The sequence below is a fragment of the Hevea brasiliensis genome, chromosome 4 (assembly GCF_030052815.1).
Source record: "Hevea brasiliensis isolate MT/VB/25A 57/8 chromosome 4, ASM3005281v1, whole genome shotgun sequence".
Taxonomy (NCBI): domain Eukaryota; kingdom Viridiplantae; phylum Streptophyta; class Magnoliopsida; order Malpighiales; family Euphorbiaceae; genus Hevea; species Hevea brasiliensis.
The window spans coordinates 110,735,752-110,754,245 of NC_079496.1; the positions used below are offsets into that span (position 1 = coordinate 110,735,752).

The following is an 18,494-nucleotide window of genomic DNA, read 5'->3' on the forward strand; positions in this document are numbered from 1 at the left end:
CTTTGAAGCTTGTTTCTTTTTTTTCTTTTCATATCTTATTGATTAATATTGTCATGCATAGTAGCTGAAGAGCTCTGATATTTGATAAATTTTGCATAAGAAAAAAGAGAGAAACCATATCAGAGTCCATTGATTACTAACCCAGAAGAGAGTAGGACCAATCTGTGCTAGACGACAGATAGTGAAGTCAAATTAAGCATCTTCCAAGTTGATTTGGATTTTTCATATTTTATTGGAGATGTTACATATGTATTTGGAATTTATTGCCACTGCCTCAAAACCTGCCCCATCAAATTGAAATCTTATTACAGTAGACCTCATCCACTTTTTTTTTTTTTTTTAATCGGAAGATATATTTCATTAGCCAGGAGCAGAACAGCTATCCTAATACAGCAGAGCTTCTAACTGCATTAGGGGTTTAGAAACCCATCCCTGATACAACATGCACTTAGCAGAAAGCTGGTCGGGAGGGTTTACTAAGAAGTGAAATGCTTTCCATTAACGAGATCGAACATTTAACCTCACTTGAAAATAAATTCATATTAAACACATATTGATTAATAATTTATAATTTAATTACACATAGATTAATAATAATAATAATAATAATAATAATAATTTGTTTTATGGATTTGCAAAACATTCATTAATAATTAAAAAGTAATATAAAAATTTATGCCTGACTTGACTTCGTTTAATATGTTACTTGTCTGGTAAGTGCAAAGTTCGAGTATGCTACTTATATGGCAAGTACGAAATTCAAGCCCCACTCTTCCGAGATATATATATATATATATATATATATATATATATATATATATTAACTAAATCATGCGGCTGAATTTTGATTCACTGTTAAATAATAGTCTCAATGTTGATTGTATTTTTAAACGAATCTGCAAATCTACTATCACATTTCACAGAACCACACATTTAGCCCTATACACGATTATACCTACAGAAGAGAGAATGTTGAAACCAAGAAGTCTTGGGCATGTGACTTGGATTCTTGGAATGCAGCGCAACTGAGGCTAAGAGCCGATGGCCCATGAGTTGAGGTTGACTGAGAAGGCATGGAGGGGTTTCATCGATTACATATGAGTTGAGCATGTTAGACGCGTACAAATAGCAATGCTATGTAATATGAGATACTTGTTTATCCCGAATAAGTTGCCAACCACTGAATTTGAGAGTTTTTATCGCATAACACTGACATTCCTGTCTTAGCACACCCTTAAAACCATTTTGACAACCACACGCCTAAAAACCTCTTGCAATTGACATATAACCAACTGCCCAAAGACAAAGTCCTAAGATTGGAAAATGAACTCTTTCTACAACGTGATTGCGGATACGTTCATGATCAAGAAAACCTTCCAGAAGAAAAGATAATGCTTGTATAATCATCATCCTAAGACAAGAAACACAATCCATACACACACAAGGCATCTGTTGGACTGCACGTTACCAGAATTAAAACCATAAGACATCATCCTACCAATTTTTCAAATACTGTTACTCCCTACCATCATTCGAGGACTTTTTGGTAACAATGTTATTGAAAGACCTGGCATATGTGCAACGGCTGGTGGAGGAAGAGGAGTAGAACTTGTTCCTGGTGGAGTGGGTTTGCTATCCCAGGAGCACTGCAACATAGAAAATATTGAACAATAGTACCTTTTATTTAAAGAAGAACATGCCAAAAGCATTTGCATTCAAGCAAAAGAATGAAGTTTGCATGCATCAATGTTGCCATATGATTATATAATCAAAGCAATAATATATTTTTCATCTAAATATGCTATCTAATCTAATGAGAGAGAGAGAGAGAGAGAGAAGAAAATAAGCAGAAAACCTAGTCTCACCATTATAGACAAGTCACACAAACACCATGAAAAATCAGACAGGATACTATTTTTTTTTTTCTTAATTATTAAAAGTAATTTTAGCTTAACCTGATCAAGAGCTAAAGATTTATGACATAAAAAGCAAGACTCCCCCATGTATTTATCTAAAAAGAATTACCTTAATTGGGTTGCCACATAGAATACGAGCATTTCCCATCTGAATAGCAAGAGCTGCTTCAGTATGTGTACTGTATCTCACAAAACCAAAACCTTTATCCCGTTGCACCCACACATCTTCAATAGTTCCCACGCCAAGTGCATGGAAATGCTTATGAAGATCAACAGAAGTAACTGCAAATTTATTTGTTGATAAGAAACAACCCCACGTCAACTTTTGCCCAAAGAAGAATCACAATTACTAACATAATTAACAGGTTATCACTTTGGATTACAAGAGAAGACACTCAGATTTACCAGACAATCTACGTAAAATTCTCTAAAGAGGAGGGATTCGTCTCACCACCCAGAATATTGTGGTGGAGTTACTCTTATAACCTAAATTTACAGAACTCCAACCAGTTGCCATACCAAATTCATTGGTCCTAGCAAATATTAACCTATTGCATAAGAGCCAAGCTAAAATTCTGTCAAAAAGGCTTTCATCAATACCCAGTTGGGTGAATGTGATATCCCAAGGGGATTAACCCAAAGTGGCTAATGAACCCAGTAACAGCATTTAACTACAAATTAACTTTCCCATTTCCTCTTCATCCAAGCATGCCTATGATGGTCCAATTTAGCATGAGTACACCATTCGAATTAAAAAATTGTATTGACGATAGTTACCTGGAACGCGGTACTCTTGGGTGGTGATACTGGTACGTAATACACAATATGCTACTTAATGAAATATAGCATACGCAAGAGATAGATTTAATTGGTACATCAATTTAATTCGTAGTACATTAATTCGATTCACAATACGCCAATTCAACTTGTGATAGATAAATTATATTTATATCTAATTATTTTTTAATTTTACTTAGCATAATATATTTATAAAAAAATAAAAATATTAATTTAATATAATAATTAATTAATTAATATGATCATTTTTAGTATAATAAATATATTATTCAAAATTAAAATTTTATTTTATTTTATTATTATTAAATATTAAAATAATATAATTTTAAAAATTTTAAAAAATATAAATTAATAATGTTTATATTTTTTAAAATTTCTTACCTTTCCAATAATATATTAATTAGAAATATTTATTATATATTAAATACTCTCAAACCCAAGGAATACTTACCCTTACCCACTCACATAGAAAAGGACAAGTTACTACACGTGTACATCTCTCTATTAGTATAGAAAAAGGAAAAAAAAAATACACACTCAATCAAAACAGCTCAATATTTTTGCCCATGATTTCTGCTCCTGGTTTTGGGATTCTTTTCTGGTTTTGGGCGTCGTTGCTTCTTCTGGGCAGAATCAGATGGAGAGCACGCCAGTTTTAGCGATCCAGATCACGTTTCAAGGCGACTTAGAACACCGAAGAACCACATTCTTGGACGCGCGATCAGATCGTCATTCGTAAGGGGGATGCGCGAATTAGGCAACTATGGTATTGACTAATGGGCCAAGTGAGTACTAGTTGCAAGGTAGAGAAAGTCCTTACCTCAGGAGAAAGATTGCCAACATAAACGGTGGTATACTGAAGATTGTTCTCTGGTGCATCATCATTATTTTCTTGATCGTCTTCTGCATTGAGCAAAAGCATTATGTAAGCCTAGCATGTAAAGAAGATAAGCAAAAAAAGACATGTAATTGCGACCAATGGAAGAATATGTTAACAGATATGGATATACAACCAAATCTAAAAACACAAGCATCTGCCTTATGTCATTTAGATGACATGTTGCATATTGCACATTACAAGGGAACACTTTTTTTTTTTTTTTTCAAACTTGCAATCCATAAGGCAGAAAGAATACAGATCATAACTTAAAAGTGATATCAAGAATCCAGAACACATATAATAACCTATTTGCCAAATTGAACAGTTCATCCTTTAATTTAAAGAGACAATTTAGTCACAATATAAAACTTTGCCAAGTGAGAGAAACTTCAGAAATCAAAGTGCACAAGTTGATATCCAATAACAAGAACTTAAAAGTTCAATGACAATCAATAAGCTCAACTGAAGCACCATTGGTTAGCTCTACAAAACTTTTGGCATCAGAAATCTGCTTGTCATCATTAGAACTAGCACCTTTTGTGGCCCAGTTACACCGAATTTGTCTGCTACCAAGCCACTTTCCTGTAATACGAGGACAGAATACAATTATAAGACACCGAAAATGAAGAAATGTATCAAACAAGAAATGTGTCACATACATGCAACCAAAAAAGGGACAAGAAATTCAAATGCACGTGCACATGCAAGTTCATGATAAGACAGTGGGAAGCCCCATATGCATAAATTTCTTTCCCACTCATAGCAAGATCCTACATGTAGAACTCCAAAAAAAAATTTTGAAGAATCTACTTGAAAGTCAATTCTCATACACTAATGCATTTATTGCACTCAAACACTTCGTAAGATAATCTCCGCAGAGTTCCATATTCTATTGCAAACCACATCTAAGTTTCATAGTTGTCATGAGCCTTTCCCACTTACTAAACCAATTCTCATTCCATCTTGAATTCAACCAATTACGGTTGATAAAAAAGTCAAGGCAACAAGATACTAAGATACATGTACTTCCCTTGTAGTGGCACAATCTAAAATTATTATATGACAAATGAAAATACATTCAGCAATTAATTAAACAAAAAAAAGAAAAAGCAGACGGACCATTCAAGTCATTTATTGCATTTTGAGCATCCTGGCCATGTTAAAAATATAAGTTAGTTATAACAAGAAAACTGAGAACAGCAAGTAATTACAAAAGGATAAACCATAAGATTTCAGCAAAACAATTAAGTACCTGCTGACTCCTGAAAGAAACAAACCCAAAACCCCTTGAGCGCCCAGTCTTCTGGTCCCACATAACTCTTGCATCTCTGTAACCAATGTACAAATGAAATTAGCCTCCAAATTATTTGAATTGCTGAAATAGCAATAGGCAATTAAGCATTCATAGAAAAAGATGACCAGTAGAACTAATTGAGAAAGGGAACTTACGAACAATTATGACACACAGAGAAGCATGCATACAACATAGCATCTGTAACTTCAGGGCTGAGATCACCAACAAAAACATTGAAATGACCTACAGGCCAATAAGAAAACATTAAAATGTGAAAGAAACAATAAACAGCACCAATAGTGATCCCTTCCAAGTTCCAACATACTAATAAACAATATATAATTCAACCAATTACCTGATGTATCCTCTCTTTGACTACGAGCATAAGCCCAGTTGATTTTAATAGGCTGTCCAAACCTATATAAAAAAAATTAACATATTAGGAAATAGTTAGGCATGCTTCAGATATTAGGAAATAGTTAGGCATGCTTCAGACGAAATTTAGTTACAATTCTAACTTACAGATGCCTTCCATTAAGGGTCACAATAGCAAGATCAGCTGATCTGTGATCAAAGTAATCAACAAAACCATAGGATGACTGCATAGAGAAGAAAAAGAAGTGAGCAAATCAGTGATGATATGAGACAACAAAGCCATAAATAAGCAAATTGATTAGATAAAACAAAAGAGTGAAATGAAATAACCCATGATGGACAATTATTGCAAGGACTGATAAGAGCCTTGTGGTACTCATTATAGATCTCAAGAAAACATATTAATTACTGTGGAAAATCCAACCAAATAAGAAACATCACTGAGGCACTGTTTGTTTCACATAAAATGTTTATAGCATTTAGAAAACGGAAGAAATTAGTCAATAGATAATATTTTTCAGGTTTCTCCTTTCAAAAGAGTAATATTTGCCAAACACTTACAAGCTCATTACAACAAAAAGAAGCGACTAAGGGAACAACTACTGATGGTCATTCTTGGCCATAACCAGCCACCACTCGTGAGAGAACCACAGTTCACCATTTTTTGTCTTTTTTTTCTTATATTATTGGAAAATATTTTCTTACAGGTCCAACGATATTTATAGATTCACATACTTAAAGAAAATTAATAAATTTCAATGTATTCCAAAGTCCAAATTTTCCATTGATTTTCAGTATAAAACCAAAAAAGGAAAAAAAAATCATGAAATAAATGTTTTCCTCACAAAACATTTACAACAGACAAGTTATTTTCTGAGAAAAAACAGACGCCTAAGGTTGTTACTATGAAATCTAACCTTTTCTTTCCTAATCAGCTTAAATCCTTCAATGGATCCAGCGTTTGAGAAAACCTCTAGAAGAAGGGGTTCTGTCACCTGAGGTTGGATGTTGCCAACGTACCTGCAGTAAAAAGAATAGAAAAAGAATCCTATCAATAAACAAATTCAAAAGCACAGCCCAATAAACAGAATCTACCTCTATGGGGGCAAAAAAAATTGAAAATAGAAAGTATGCCATATAGCATAAAGTATGGAACTACAAGGGAAGGAATAAGGGTGTGAAAACCACATAGTAAGTGGACACGAACTTAAAAGCGAATAATCATCATCATCCTCTACAGAGAGAATAAAGTTTTTTCACTTTTAGTATCTTTACAAGTTCACCCAGTTCAGGCATCAATGCTAGAACAACTAAAATAATTAAAGGGAAAAAAGGCTACAACACTCACACACTAAAGGGCAAAAAGGCTACAACACTCACACACTGCAGCATGTACTTGAATCAAAGCCAGGAGGCAAATTCCCACTCAAGATAGGCTCTATCTGCAAAAAGAGATGTAAAAATAAAAGGAAAAAAAAAAGTAAAAACCATAAAACTTAAAACCTTAGACTCCCCGTGAAAGCTTGAGAAAAAATATTATTGGACACGTAAAATCTTACTCACAATTCTAGAACAATGGCCAATTAACCAGAAAAAATAAATCGCCCCTCAATGTATACTACAAGTCCTCATATAATAAGTTCCAATCATGCTGACAGAATACATAGAATCACAAGCAGCACAAAGAAGGCACCATTTTAAAGCCTATCCTGCGACTGATTGACCACAAATATTGCCCCATGGCAGATACTTGTTCTGAGCAAATATTGCACAAGGGGACCTCAACACCAAGGCGGCTAAGTACAAAGCTAAAACTCTTTAAATTCATCAATTTAACAATTCTATCAGTCGGTTATCAGCAAAAATACTCAAACCTTGATTCCCCAAAAGGCCAACAGCCACTTAGCACCTGTTTGGATAGGGGGAAAATGAGGAGGAAAGAAAATAAGCAGGGGAAAATAAATTTGATAACACCCTTTCCCCTGTTTGGATGAAAGTGGGAAAATAATAGAGAGGAGGAAATTTTGGTTTATTTTCCTCTGAGTATTTCCTTTCTAAATCGGAGAGAAAATAAGAATTCAGAGGGGAAAGTGGGCTGTTTACATATGAAATTACATAACTGCCCTCCTGTTTCTATTTCTGTCTGAAGAAGCCAAATGTAACCCTCTACCAAAAATTCATTCTCATCTACCACTGAAAAACGATTCAAGATCTTTACTTGGATATCGATTAGCCCTCGCTAAATTGTTACTTCACCATCAAAGGAAAGATTCGGACGATCAGAGAACAACCAATGGCTGCCGAAGCTTTCCACCTCCATTACCGGTGATTAGCATGCCATTATTTCCAAACCCAAACTTTCCATACCTTTTGGTCACTCAAGAAGCTTCTAGTTGTTTTCACTACAAAAGTGCACTACATTCCCTTTAAAAATCAAACAACACCCAACACAAATTGATGAGAAATATTGATTCTACAATTCTTGTTTTTAGTTTGGGTATTGCACGAAAGCCATTGAATTGATTTCTTCATTCTTTTTGATTATCCAGAAATTACCGATTTGCGGGTGTGAATAATTGACACCAAATCGTGTGCTCCTTCCCCTTCAGCTTCTCCTATAGGTCTCTCCCTCTCTCAATCACTCACTCTCTTGTTGCTTTGATTGAGCAGAATTCACACCGAATTTTGATATTGAGTAGTTCTTAATTCATGCATGTGTGCTAGTTTGTCTTTCTCCTTTGCTTGATGATTATGAAGCACCTTGCTACATGAATTCTCAATAAACCCATTGCTAATTCAAGCCTTAGATTTTGAATTCACAGAAAGCAAGACTCTTTTGGGTTGGATTTTTATACTTACATTTTGAATTTTGTCTTTAGTTATTTATATAACAACCAATGTTGAGATAAATGCTCCTGATTTTCTCTCTTGTTTGCGTTTTTTATTTCTGTCAGATAGATGTCTTTTTCCCTTCACATTGAATATTTTTTATTGTTTGACATCTATTTGGTTCTAAGAAAATGAGTTGGAAAGATTAATAAATCTTGCACTTCCATTTTCACATAGAAAATTCTCAACTTTTACTAAATTTGACATTAATTTATTAAAGATGTAAGAGTTAAATCATGAAGTAATCCACACTTTAATAACTCAGATGACTACATTATATCTCAATAACCCATTGGGATGTTTGTTTAAAGGTAAACGATGGGTAGAAATTTCAGTCCAGTTATCAGCAAGAATTGGCAAATCTTAACAAAGATGCTGATAGTCGTAGATGCGCAATGAGGGTACTGAAATCATATGTGAAGGGCTTGGCTTTTCAGGAAACCAATCTTTGTTGTTAAGAACTCCTAGAAACAGACTAAGAAGTACCATTCCCAGTCCTCAGGTAATTATTATGATAAATGTTTCAAGAGTTGTTTGTTTGCTTGAATTTCTTCTGTTTTGATTCTCATATTTAGTAAGGATAAGACGGGGATAATGAATTTTAGCTTGAGTTTTCAAAGTAGAAGAAAAGAGTTGTTTAAACTTCTAGCAATGTTTTCTAAATACAGATCAGAAAGTGGTGCTTGGAATTAGTTTCAAAGGGTTTTTTGTTGGCTTTAGCTACATTTTCTGGTTTTTCTTCTGAAATGAATGTAGTTCTTGCTAATTGCCCTAGGAAGAGGCACAGTATATAACAGGAAAAGGTTGCCCATTTTGAAACAGTATCATTATTATTATTATTATTATTATTATTATTATTATTATTATTATTATTATTATTATTATTATTATTATGCTATTGGTCAAGATTGGTAATGTAAATTATATTTGATTCTCTGTATCTTTTAGAGGTCAAGTTCTCATATAAATGTTGACAACATTAACATCTTCACAACTCCAAGAAAGCTCATTCACTCTGTTCATGACTCAAATGATGTGGATTCAGACTTCTCTAAGAAACTACATAAAAGGTTCCAGCAAATTTGATTATAGTCCAAATATGAGGTTCAATGGAAATGGCTTTCTGCATAATGTGGGATATGAGGTTCAAGATAACAAAAATTCATATGCTGATGAACAGCAATTCCAAGACAGTTCTGAGTTCTGAGTTAATGTCTTCAGCAGTTGATGTTCTAGTTGGTAGAGACATGCAAGTGTCTCCCCAAGTGGTTAATGCAAATGTAAGCATTGTTGAATGTTGAGTCTTGGAGATGACTGTCAAAATTGTTGAATGGCAGACCAAGAGAGAGAGGGAGGGAAATGGGAAAGCAAAGAAAAAGTTTTCCTTCATTTGAAAGCTTCATGTATCTTCTATACTACTATTATTTACCAGTCAATATTATCATTTGTAGTACATCTCCATCACTTCTTTCTTGGTTTGGCTTTCCACTTTCTCTCTCTCTTTATTGATCTTTACTAGCAAGAATTTAAAGCAGAGAAAGTGCCCACTCAATTTAACAAAACAGAAACAGAAATGATCATCTTCACTTGATGAAAAGACCAAGTAACTATAGTTGCCTATTAAAAGGGTTCAATTTTTTTTGTTCTTCAAATTCAACAAGTGGTTCAGGTACTCAAAACTATTTATATCCCTCTATCTTGCTACTTGTCTCTGCTTCTAGGATGGTTTGTACTTGTCTCTGTTTCTAGGATGGTTTGTCAGTCTAATATTGGCCCTGAGCATTGGCATGATAGTCTCTGTGGCTTTTATAAAGTCTGTTCTTGCTTTAAATCATAGCCTGTCTCGTCATTTCTAGTTTATTATGCAATCTTTGCCAAAAAGAGAGGTTATTTCTTTAAAGACCAAAAAGAGAAAGGGTTATTTCCTTGAATTCCTCTTCTTCTTTATTGAATTTTTGAGGGAAATTGTATGGAAGCTTAAAATATGAATTTGAATAGAATTCTATATCAAGAAGTGGTTAATGCAAATACGGATGATTCTCCAATGTTTCCCAGCAGAAAAGGCCATCGGAAGAATTCTTATAGGTTGATTGTTAGCCTGTTTTTTGCTCTTATTGCAATTTTACCTCATTCATATGGACTAATGGTCAGAAAGAAGGTCAATATCTTGTTCCATGTTGTATCAAAATCTATACGTACTGCGTTAGATAATCATTTCCTACCCCTTTTTTGTACAAGATCAAGTCAGTTGTTCCCGCAATTAGTTGGATATTTAATAAGCTTTATATGTAAAAATTTATATCTGATCAACGAAACATCAACAAAATGGATGGTTCTCTAAAATGAAACTTCCTAAAGCCAATTGATAAGGGTAAAATGGTAATTAAAATTATTTTCTTTCCACTCCTCCTCCCAGAGGAGGGAAAATAAGTTTATTTTCCTTCCATTGTTTTTTATTTTACACTTATCCAAACACAACAAGGGAAAATAAAAAAAAAAAAAATTCCTTCTTTTATTTTCGTACCCCTCCCATAAATTATCCAAACAGAGCGTTAATAAAGAAGTCACAACTCAAAGCAAATCTTTTTATAATTATAGCTACATTGACATAGACAAAAGTACTAAAGATACAAAATTTTTAAGACTGATGGAAAAAAGAGAAGGCCAAATGAAAAATAAAAAGAATACTCATTAAAGCATCTACTTAAGTGAACTTTAAAACATATAGAATGAATGGTATCATATAAATCCCAAAATCAAAGCACAAAATAATATTAGAAAAAAAAGACCAAAAAAGGGTGGAAGAAAGCAAACCTGGGGAGCAGATAGGAGAGCAGGATGGGGATTCTGCATCATGGCCTGTTGCTTCAGCCTCTGATGCTGCATCATCTATCTACCACTAAAAGATACGATCACAGAAACCCCAAAGGGCTTTGGTGTTGGTCGTCATGATGAGAAAAAAAAAAATTAATTCGAGGGTAAGGGTTTCGGAAAGAGGGAAAATAACGAAATTGAAATGGAAATTGAAATTTAAAAGAGGTAAAAGAAAAAAAAAAGAAAAAAAAAAAAGGGAAAATCCCTCGAGAGGGCGGGAAAGATTGAGAGAGGAGAGAGACTGCTTCTGAAGGAGACGACAGTGCTAAGAGGAAGTAAGAGCAGAGAAATTATCAAATGCGCTCGAGAGCATTGAGATCAGGAATCGGGTCAAAAGCCAAGGCCTCAAATTGACAGGGACCAGTTCAACCTGGGCCTGTGTTGGCCTGAAAACCTAACAGTAGCCCAATATCACATTCAAGTAACACAATTTTACAGAAAATTACTTCAAGAAAACATGAAGCAAGAATTTGATCAACCTATCGTCGGATTTAGTGGTTCTTTGCCATTTTGGAGGCTTGCTCTGTTCCATGGAAGATGCCTTTAAGTGTGAGCTTGTTAGTCAGTTCTATTCAACAACCTGAGGTCGTCGAGAATCGAGGAGGCGGGAGGCGCAGTGCTTGGCTAGCGCCTCTTTCTTCAATATAATTTTAGGAGTTATTTGTGGGCTTTTGGGCCAATTTGTAGTGTAGAGCTATTAGACCTTTTCTTTGTTAACTGTGTAATCTTTGGGCTCTCTGTTGGGTTGGTCTTCAAAGCCCATACTTATATTAACTCATTTGCATGAAATCTTTCATGTTTTGGGGAAAAAAATCCAATCATTATTAATTAAAAAAGTGAATTCCCATTTTTATTGTGACAAAATTTAATGTTAAATTTAAAGTAGTTAGTGAAGTAAATAGGAAGGTTTTCAAATATGGACAAAAAAATAAAAGTGTACTTAATATAAGCTCGACTTTATATAGAAACGAATTTACTAATTATTATATTAAATATTTATATTTTAATTTATATAAAATCAAATATAAATATTTAATTTAATAATTGCTAAACTTATACAAAGAATAATAAGATACTCAATTGGAGGCATAAGAATTAAAATGAAAAGCCATTTTGCTTTAGGGTCTATTCTTGCCTCAATTTCTTCACTAACCCATGTGAGATTTTCTTCTCATTATGGTTGTATTATCTACCAGCAAGAAAAGCACACATCATTAAATATTTTGATTAAAAACAAGGGATGTTGATTTAATTAATATAATTGAGATTTTTAAATTTATTATATTAATTAATTTTATTTTAATATAAATACTTGATTTAAAAAATATTAAAATCATTATTATATAAAACTAAATTTATATTAAACATATCCAATTCATAATTAGGATTAATCAACAGCCACTCTCAATCATCCTTCAAACACTGCATGTGAAGCCAAATTAAAAACACAATTTTTTTTTTTTTATCAAAGATAGAAAATATATTTACTCATGGCTACCTTTTATTTTAATATAAAAAACATGCATAATAAGGACAACGTGATAGTGGATATATAGGTATAAATTTCATTAGTTATCTTTAAATTTTAGGTTTTATAATAATATTATATTTAAATTTTAATTTATAATATAATATTTTAAAATATAAATTTAAATAAGTTAATCGTAATGAAAAGATAAGAAAGAAAATATTTTTTTTAGTGCTTGCTATATCAATTGATTAATTGAGAAATTAATAATTTAAAATTATATTTATTTTATTAATATTTAAAAAATCTTATATTATAAATTAAAATTTGATATAGAGTTAATTATGTCAATTAATTCCTAAATTTAAGTGATTGTTTTATCTCAGCCGTTAAAATAAAATTCATGAACTTTAATTTTATTTTAAAAAAAATTATTTGACTTACAATAATAAATTTTCAATTAAAAAAAATATTCTTTCATTTGTAAAAAGAAAATTACTATTTTACTTTTTTGTTTTCTTTCTTCCTCTCTTATATTTTTCAATTTACCATGGTCAAGTGAATTGATGCTTATTTATTAATAAAATTATTTTATTTTAAATAAAGCTATTATTTATTGAACTTATCACTAAAATTTTTTATTAATTTATATTTTAATCTGTTATGTTTTATTATTAATTTAAATTTTGTTAAACTTTGATTAAGTTGATCAACAAATAATTCTATTTCCCACTTCAATTTTAAAGCACTACTTTTAAAAAAAAATTATATCAATTAAATAATTTAATTAAAGCGTCAATTAATTTATTTGCCACTTTAGTTTTAAAAAATAATTTTTTAAAAAATATAATTAGAATTAAACAATTAAATTCAATAAAATTTTAGATTATAAGAATTTTTTGAAAATAAAATAAAATTAAAAAATATATTTTAATAAATTAAAATTAAATGAAGGAAATAAAACAATTAAATGCAGAGACATTGTTTTGTCAACTATTTGTACTTTTCAAATTTCTTTTGACTTGGTAGACATAGACAGATACCAACCAACCCTGACTTTTTCTTACTTAATTAATCCAAGGCCATTTCCGCGTTCTTCATGTGTCAAATACGCGTCGTTTTATTTATCAATTTATCTTTTTTCCTTTAATTCCAAAAGCTTTATATGTGTCATACTCATAATCAACTACAAGTCTGTTCCTCATTTTTCTTGCAAGTTTCAATTTTTCTCTATTTTATTTGCTTGAAAAATTTCAACCATAATAGATAATAAAATGCCAAAAATTAGCTATCTTGCGTATGTCAATAAAATATTAATGATAAGTTATTAAATTGTTGACTAAATGATAATTGATTAAAATAAATGTATAAAATATGATATCGTGTTTATTATGAGTCCATATTTAGATAATTTAGTTTCCCATCATAATAATTATCATTTAAAATGTGCCTCATGTTAAATAGTGGAAGTGTACTCGTGATTCATGCAAAATTCCTGTAAAATAATTAGAGATGATTAACACATTCAAATTCTCTATTAGCTATATATATATATATATATATATATATATATATATATATATTTTTTTTTTTTTGAACAAAATTTAATTACATAGAATGAACTAATAGTAAGATTGATAAACTGTTAGGTCTATAGTGGCCGGAGAAAAAGCCTTGGCTTAAAAACAACCAAAAGGAAACAGCAGGATTCAACATCCGCCACAAAAACAAGCAAAGATAAAAAAAAAAAAAAGAAGGGGGGGGTGGGCCGCGCCTGAATTGTAAAAACCTAAAAATCAAATATGATTAGCAATCGTGTTACTGCGAAGATTAAGCAGCCACTTGCTTTCAGCTGGCTTAGAAGGAGAGCCCGACAAGCCAATTGTTTGGTATGGAGATCTTGCAGTGATCCTGTAAGAATGCCAAGATACAAATTAAATAACAAATTCAATGAATCAAATACAAAAGAACACGTTGTTGAATCTAAAAAAAAGAAAAAAAAAATCTTTCGTAATTCTATTATATATAGTCATCAATACAATGACCTGTTGTAATGATATTCATCTAGTAAGATCCCAGAACAGGGAAACATAATAGGAGATCAATTACAATCATATCACAGCAAACTTCACACAAACAAATGGCAGGATTATTCTTTTCCCTCTCTTTGTTTCTGTACATGATAGGTTATTTGTACAAAAGACCTACCTATCTTTCCTCTTTTCCAAAAACCGGTGAAGGGAAGCTTTCCTTGCAATTGGTAGATCTGGCATTGAAGGGGAAAAAAATGTTTTTTGGTTAGAAACTTGATAAAAGTAAAATAAATAAATTCCATCATTTTCAGTGGTGAATGCATAGAAAACATGGAGGGCAGAAGAAATTACCATTAGCAATGCTTTGAGTGGGAGGTTGCATGCGCTCCTGATTTAAATTATTGCCAAAATTAGGAACGGCATTCGAGCTAGGAGGAATTGAACCGCTCGATTCAACAGGTGTTTTAGCAACATTAGGAGCAAAAACAGGATGATTCTTGACTGGAACAGAAGGAACAAACCCCGTGAGTCCTTTGGAGCTTCCCTTGCCAGCTAAGAGCATAACCTCCTTAGCCTTATCAGCTGGAAAATCATTGAACACGATTACTTGTCCAGCATAGAAAATAGTCATTTGGGCAGTTTGAGGCTCTGGGGTTGCCGCCTTGTTAATACTATCACAAGATAAACCAAAACAGTAATCAGCCAAAAGGGAATAAAAAAAGAGTCATTGAAATCCATTCATGTAAGTGGGTAAATCAGCGCACCGCGAGTCACGACTCTTTTGCACATCTTCCTTGGGAGCAGATGTAGTAAAACCAGCTTGTTGAGGGAACAAATCCATGGATATTAAATTAGTCCGAGTGGTAGGCTTGTTTGTGGTGGAAACATCACCTTGTTTCTCACTCATTGGAAACAAATTCATTGTTGTTGCCACCTGACGCACCATCTCTGGTGTACCTGAAACATATAGATACAAGCACCAAAGAAACATCAGATCTCATAAATTTCTAAGTTTTGAAGCTTTTAAGGAGAAACAGTTCAAAGTAGAGTCTCTTAAGGTAAAAAAAAAAAGAGATTATTTTGGATCTAAACAGTTACAATAATTGACATCACAATTTGCCAAAAGCAGTTAAAGAGATTTGAAGATCTGAATTAAAGTTCACTAGACATACTCTCTGTCAAATCTGTACAGCAGAATCAGAAAAACTTGTCTACTCTAATGAATAACTTTAATTATTGCCAATATCATTATCAATTTTATTCCCTAAAAAAAATTCTCTCATCTTTTTCCCCTGTTTTCCTCAAACCAAACAGAAATTCGCATCCGAAACATCCAATATTCTCCATAAAACAAAATTAGAATTCATAAATAAATAAATACACACCATTTCCTTCACTGCTGCATGTCATCCCAAGACTCAGATCTCCCAAACTACCTTTCTCCTTGAGGTACTGACTCAACAGACTACAAGTCTGTGAAAATCCCGACATCTCCGGCCATCTCGCCCCCTTCTGCCCAGCAAACTCAACGAAATCGGGCGAACCAGCCATAATAACAAACAGATCTTACTAGTTAACTTATCGAAATCCAATCGAGTCGACGTTGGTTATCTCTATGCTTGCATTAAGCCACGCTTATTACATGAAGGAGAGGGAGAGGCTTTTCTTTTTTCTTCGAATACTGAGGTTGAATTATTGGGTTAAAGATGCACGAGGGAATATATATGGGGACCTTAAGCTGGTTCCACGCAGCTTCGCGCGGGTCGAATAGTATTACTAAATTAATTTATTATTATTATTATTTATTATTTTAAGTGATATTTGAAGCACGTGTTTTTTGCGTTTCCATAATCTTATATTATTCTAACTACTCGCTCAACTTACCTCGGGGTTTGGCTCGGTCATGTTTGTATACGGGTATATAGTTATCCTACACCAGGATACGGATTAGCTTAAGAACAGTTCTCTTGCTTTCCGCCTTTTTCTAATCTAAATAAAGTAATAATATCTTTTTTTTTTGCCTTTATTTTCTGCTTTTTCTAGGTGGACAAAGCATGCCTCAATTGAGTGTTTTATCTGTTATTATTAAATTATCATGTCCTTATGAGAGGTTAGTTAACTAAATTTGCAAGTTACTTTTGTTATTGTCTCTAAAAGTAGTAAATTTGAAAGATGCTTTGAAAATTTATTTTGATCCTTTAAGATTCTTGAAAATGTCTTTTAAAATTTTACTTAATTTTTAAATTTAAAAAAAAATGAAAATAAAGTAGCTAATTCTATTAGTTGGTCTTAATACTGGCTGTTCAAGCTACTTTACCCTTGTATATATGCAGAATCAATTATCTTGATCAATGAGAAAAGCTCATTTCATTTGGGCTCATGATTGTAATACAAAATTTAACATGTAAAGGTGATTTGAAATTTGTCTCAAATACATCTTGTACGTATATTAGATTAATTTCATTAATTTTGTTATTATCAAAATCACTTTGTACTGCAACCTTAGACCTAGGACTTGTGATGCCTCTTCTTACTTCAAAGTGTGGTCTCCTAAACACTTCAAGAAGAAAGTAGTTATTATTGCTACTCTTGGGATGGTGTCAAGTGTGATGAGGACTATATTATAGGTGCTCCTCACTCTTTATCTCTAGTCTTTTAGTGAGAGAGAGTTTCCTTTGTCTTTTTAGGAGCTTAGTCTCCTGTCATCATTGCCTTTCAGAGGATTCCCCTGCCCCTCCTAGTAAAGGAGCAGAAGCATGTTGATTAGTTCATTAGAGCATTGAATTTCAAAAATTTTTTTCTAGGATTACATGCATCATACTACATCTCTTATGTGCTTAATTAATTTCAATGCTCAATTACATATTAAAGCACTTTTAATATGTATTAGGATCTATGTTTATCATTCAATATTATAAATTAACAAATTAATTCATTTAAACCCTAGTTTAAAAAAGAAGTTAGAACACTAACATCTTTAATGCACTATAAAACACTAACCTCTTTGATGCACTATGGATGTAATTGGCACCTTTAGGAAGCACCTAAGACTCCAAGCGTTGTCTTTCTAATTTGTCCACACCAAGATCACCAATGGGCAGTCCCCAATTTACTTCTCAAGCCTTTGCCAACCAATTATAAATTAGGTTCTTACCTTTAGAGAGATTGTATGTTTGTATAGGACACTATAAATAATTTTTAGCAATTTTAATTCAAAGAAAATAGAGTAATTCTCTTTGAATTGATGAGAAAAGATGAAGAAAGGAGAGGAAGTAAGAGGTGCCGCCACCTTGAGGAAGAGAGAGTGTTGTGTTTTGTTCTTCTTTCTTTTCCCTTTTATAATTAGGTCATTAAGTCACTTAAACCTTATGCCACATATCACCACCACATTGCATCTTATTTTTAATTGACCTAATCACATTAAGTCAAGTGTTAAAGCTAGACTTAATCTTGACTTTGATCACCTTGCATGATAGGAAGACAAATGACAAACTTATATGATACCATGTGTCACCATCTTATGGTGTCACATGTCACCATATGAAATGATCAAATTACCTTTATGTTGTAATTTTGAGTTCTTAACCCAAAATCATTATTTCTCATCTTCAAATCAATTTATATCAAATATAAATTAATTAATTAATCTCTATTAATTAATTTCTCACAATTAAATTCATATTTAAACACTTTAAATATAAATTTAACTTATGTTATTCATCCAATAACCCATATCCATGCTAGGGACTTTGCAATCTTATTGCAAATCAAACCTATTTAATTAATCAATTAAACTCTTTAATTAATCAATTAAATCACATTTTACTTGGTGATTATCTTGTGTATGTGTGTGACTTACTAGGCTCATCACTAATTGACAATGAGATATGATATTAACTCTTAATATCATCAAAACTCTTTCTTACCATAAATGATTTCTCTAAATCATTTTAGGCATCTCATAGAC

General features: G+C 32.3%; 2 protein-coding genes across 5 annotated transcripts; both read right to left on the reverse strand.

Moving 5' to 3' along the window:
• Window positions 1-855: 855 nt before the first annotated feature.
• Window positions 856-11,245, reverse strand: LOC110638281 (oligouridylate-binding protein 1). Of its 4 annotated transcripts, none has more exons than XM_058145911.1 (13): window positions 10,967-11,240; window positions 6,644-6,705; window positions 6,181-6,283; window positions 5,411-5,487; window positions 5,244-5,305; window positions 5,044-5,131; window positions 4,847-4,922; window positions 4,714-4,744; window positions 4,066-4,176; window positions 3,533-3,617; window positions 2,026-2,197; window positions 1,527-1,646; window positions 856-1,411 (listed from the first exon to the last, which is right to left on the reverse strand). In XM_058145911.1, exons 1-13 carry the CDS (start codon window positions 11,039-11,041, stop codon window positions 1,364-1,366), a joined length of 1,110 nt encoding a protein of 369 aa, XP_058001894.1. In that variant the 5' UTR covers window positions 11,042-11,240; the 3' UTR covers window positions 856-1,363. The 4 variants fall into 4 exon arrangements, with proteins under 4 accessions (XP_058001894.1, XP_058001896.1, XP_058001895.1 ...); XM_058145913.1 differs by having other exon boundaries at window positions 6,612-6,705; XM_058145912.1 differs by having other exon boundaries at window positions 4,129-4,176; window positions 10,967-11,239.
• Window positions 11,246-14,112: 2,867 nt separating this feature from the next.
• LOC110638282 (protein TIFY 10B) lies at window positions 14,113-16,230 on the reverse strand. Its single transcript, XM_021788791.2, has 5 exons — window positions 15,913-16,230; window positions 15,292-15,484; window positions 14,879-15,198; window positions 14,703-14,760; window positions 14,113-14,405 (listed from the first exon to the last, which is right to left on the reverse strand). The coding sequence occupies exons 1-5, from the start codon at window positions 16,076-16,078 to the stop codon at window positions 14,291-14,293; spliced, it is 852 nt and encodes a 283-aa protein (XP_021644483.2). The 5' UTR covers window positions 16,079-16,230; the 3' UTR covers window positions 14,113-14,290.
• Window positions 16,231-18,494: the final 2,264 nt, after the last annotated feature.

Coding starts and splice junctions, on each gene's coding strand:
- LOC110638282 (XM_021788791.2), bottom strand. CDS start 16,078: ATGGCTGGTTCGCCCGATTTCGTTGAGTTTGCTGGGCAGAAGGGGGCG. Junction 14,761..14,878: donor CACTCAAAGCATTGCTAATG/GTAATTTCTTCT, acceptor CTTCAATGCCAG/ATCTACCAATTGCAAGGAAA. Junction 14,406..14,702: donor TTGGAAAAGAGGAAAGATAG/GTAGGTCTTTTG, acceptor GCATTCTTACAG/GATCACTGCAAGATCTCCAT.
- LOC110638281 (XM_058145911.1), bottom strand. CDS start 11,041: ATGATGCAGCATCAGAGGCTGAAGCAACAGGCCATGATGCAGAATCCC. Junction 6,706..10,966: donor CTCTCCTATCTGCTCCCCAG/GTTTGCTTTCTT, acceptor CTCTTTTTGCAG/ATAGAGCCTATCTTGAGTGG. Junction 1,647..2,025: donor TATGTGGCAACCCAATTAAG/GTAATTCTTTTT, acceptor TCTATGTTGCAG/TGCTCCTGGGATAGCAAACC.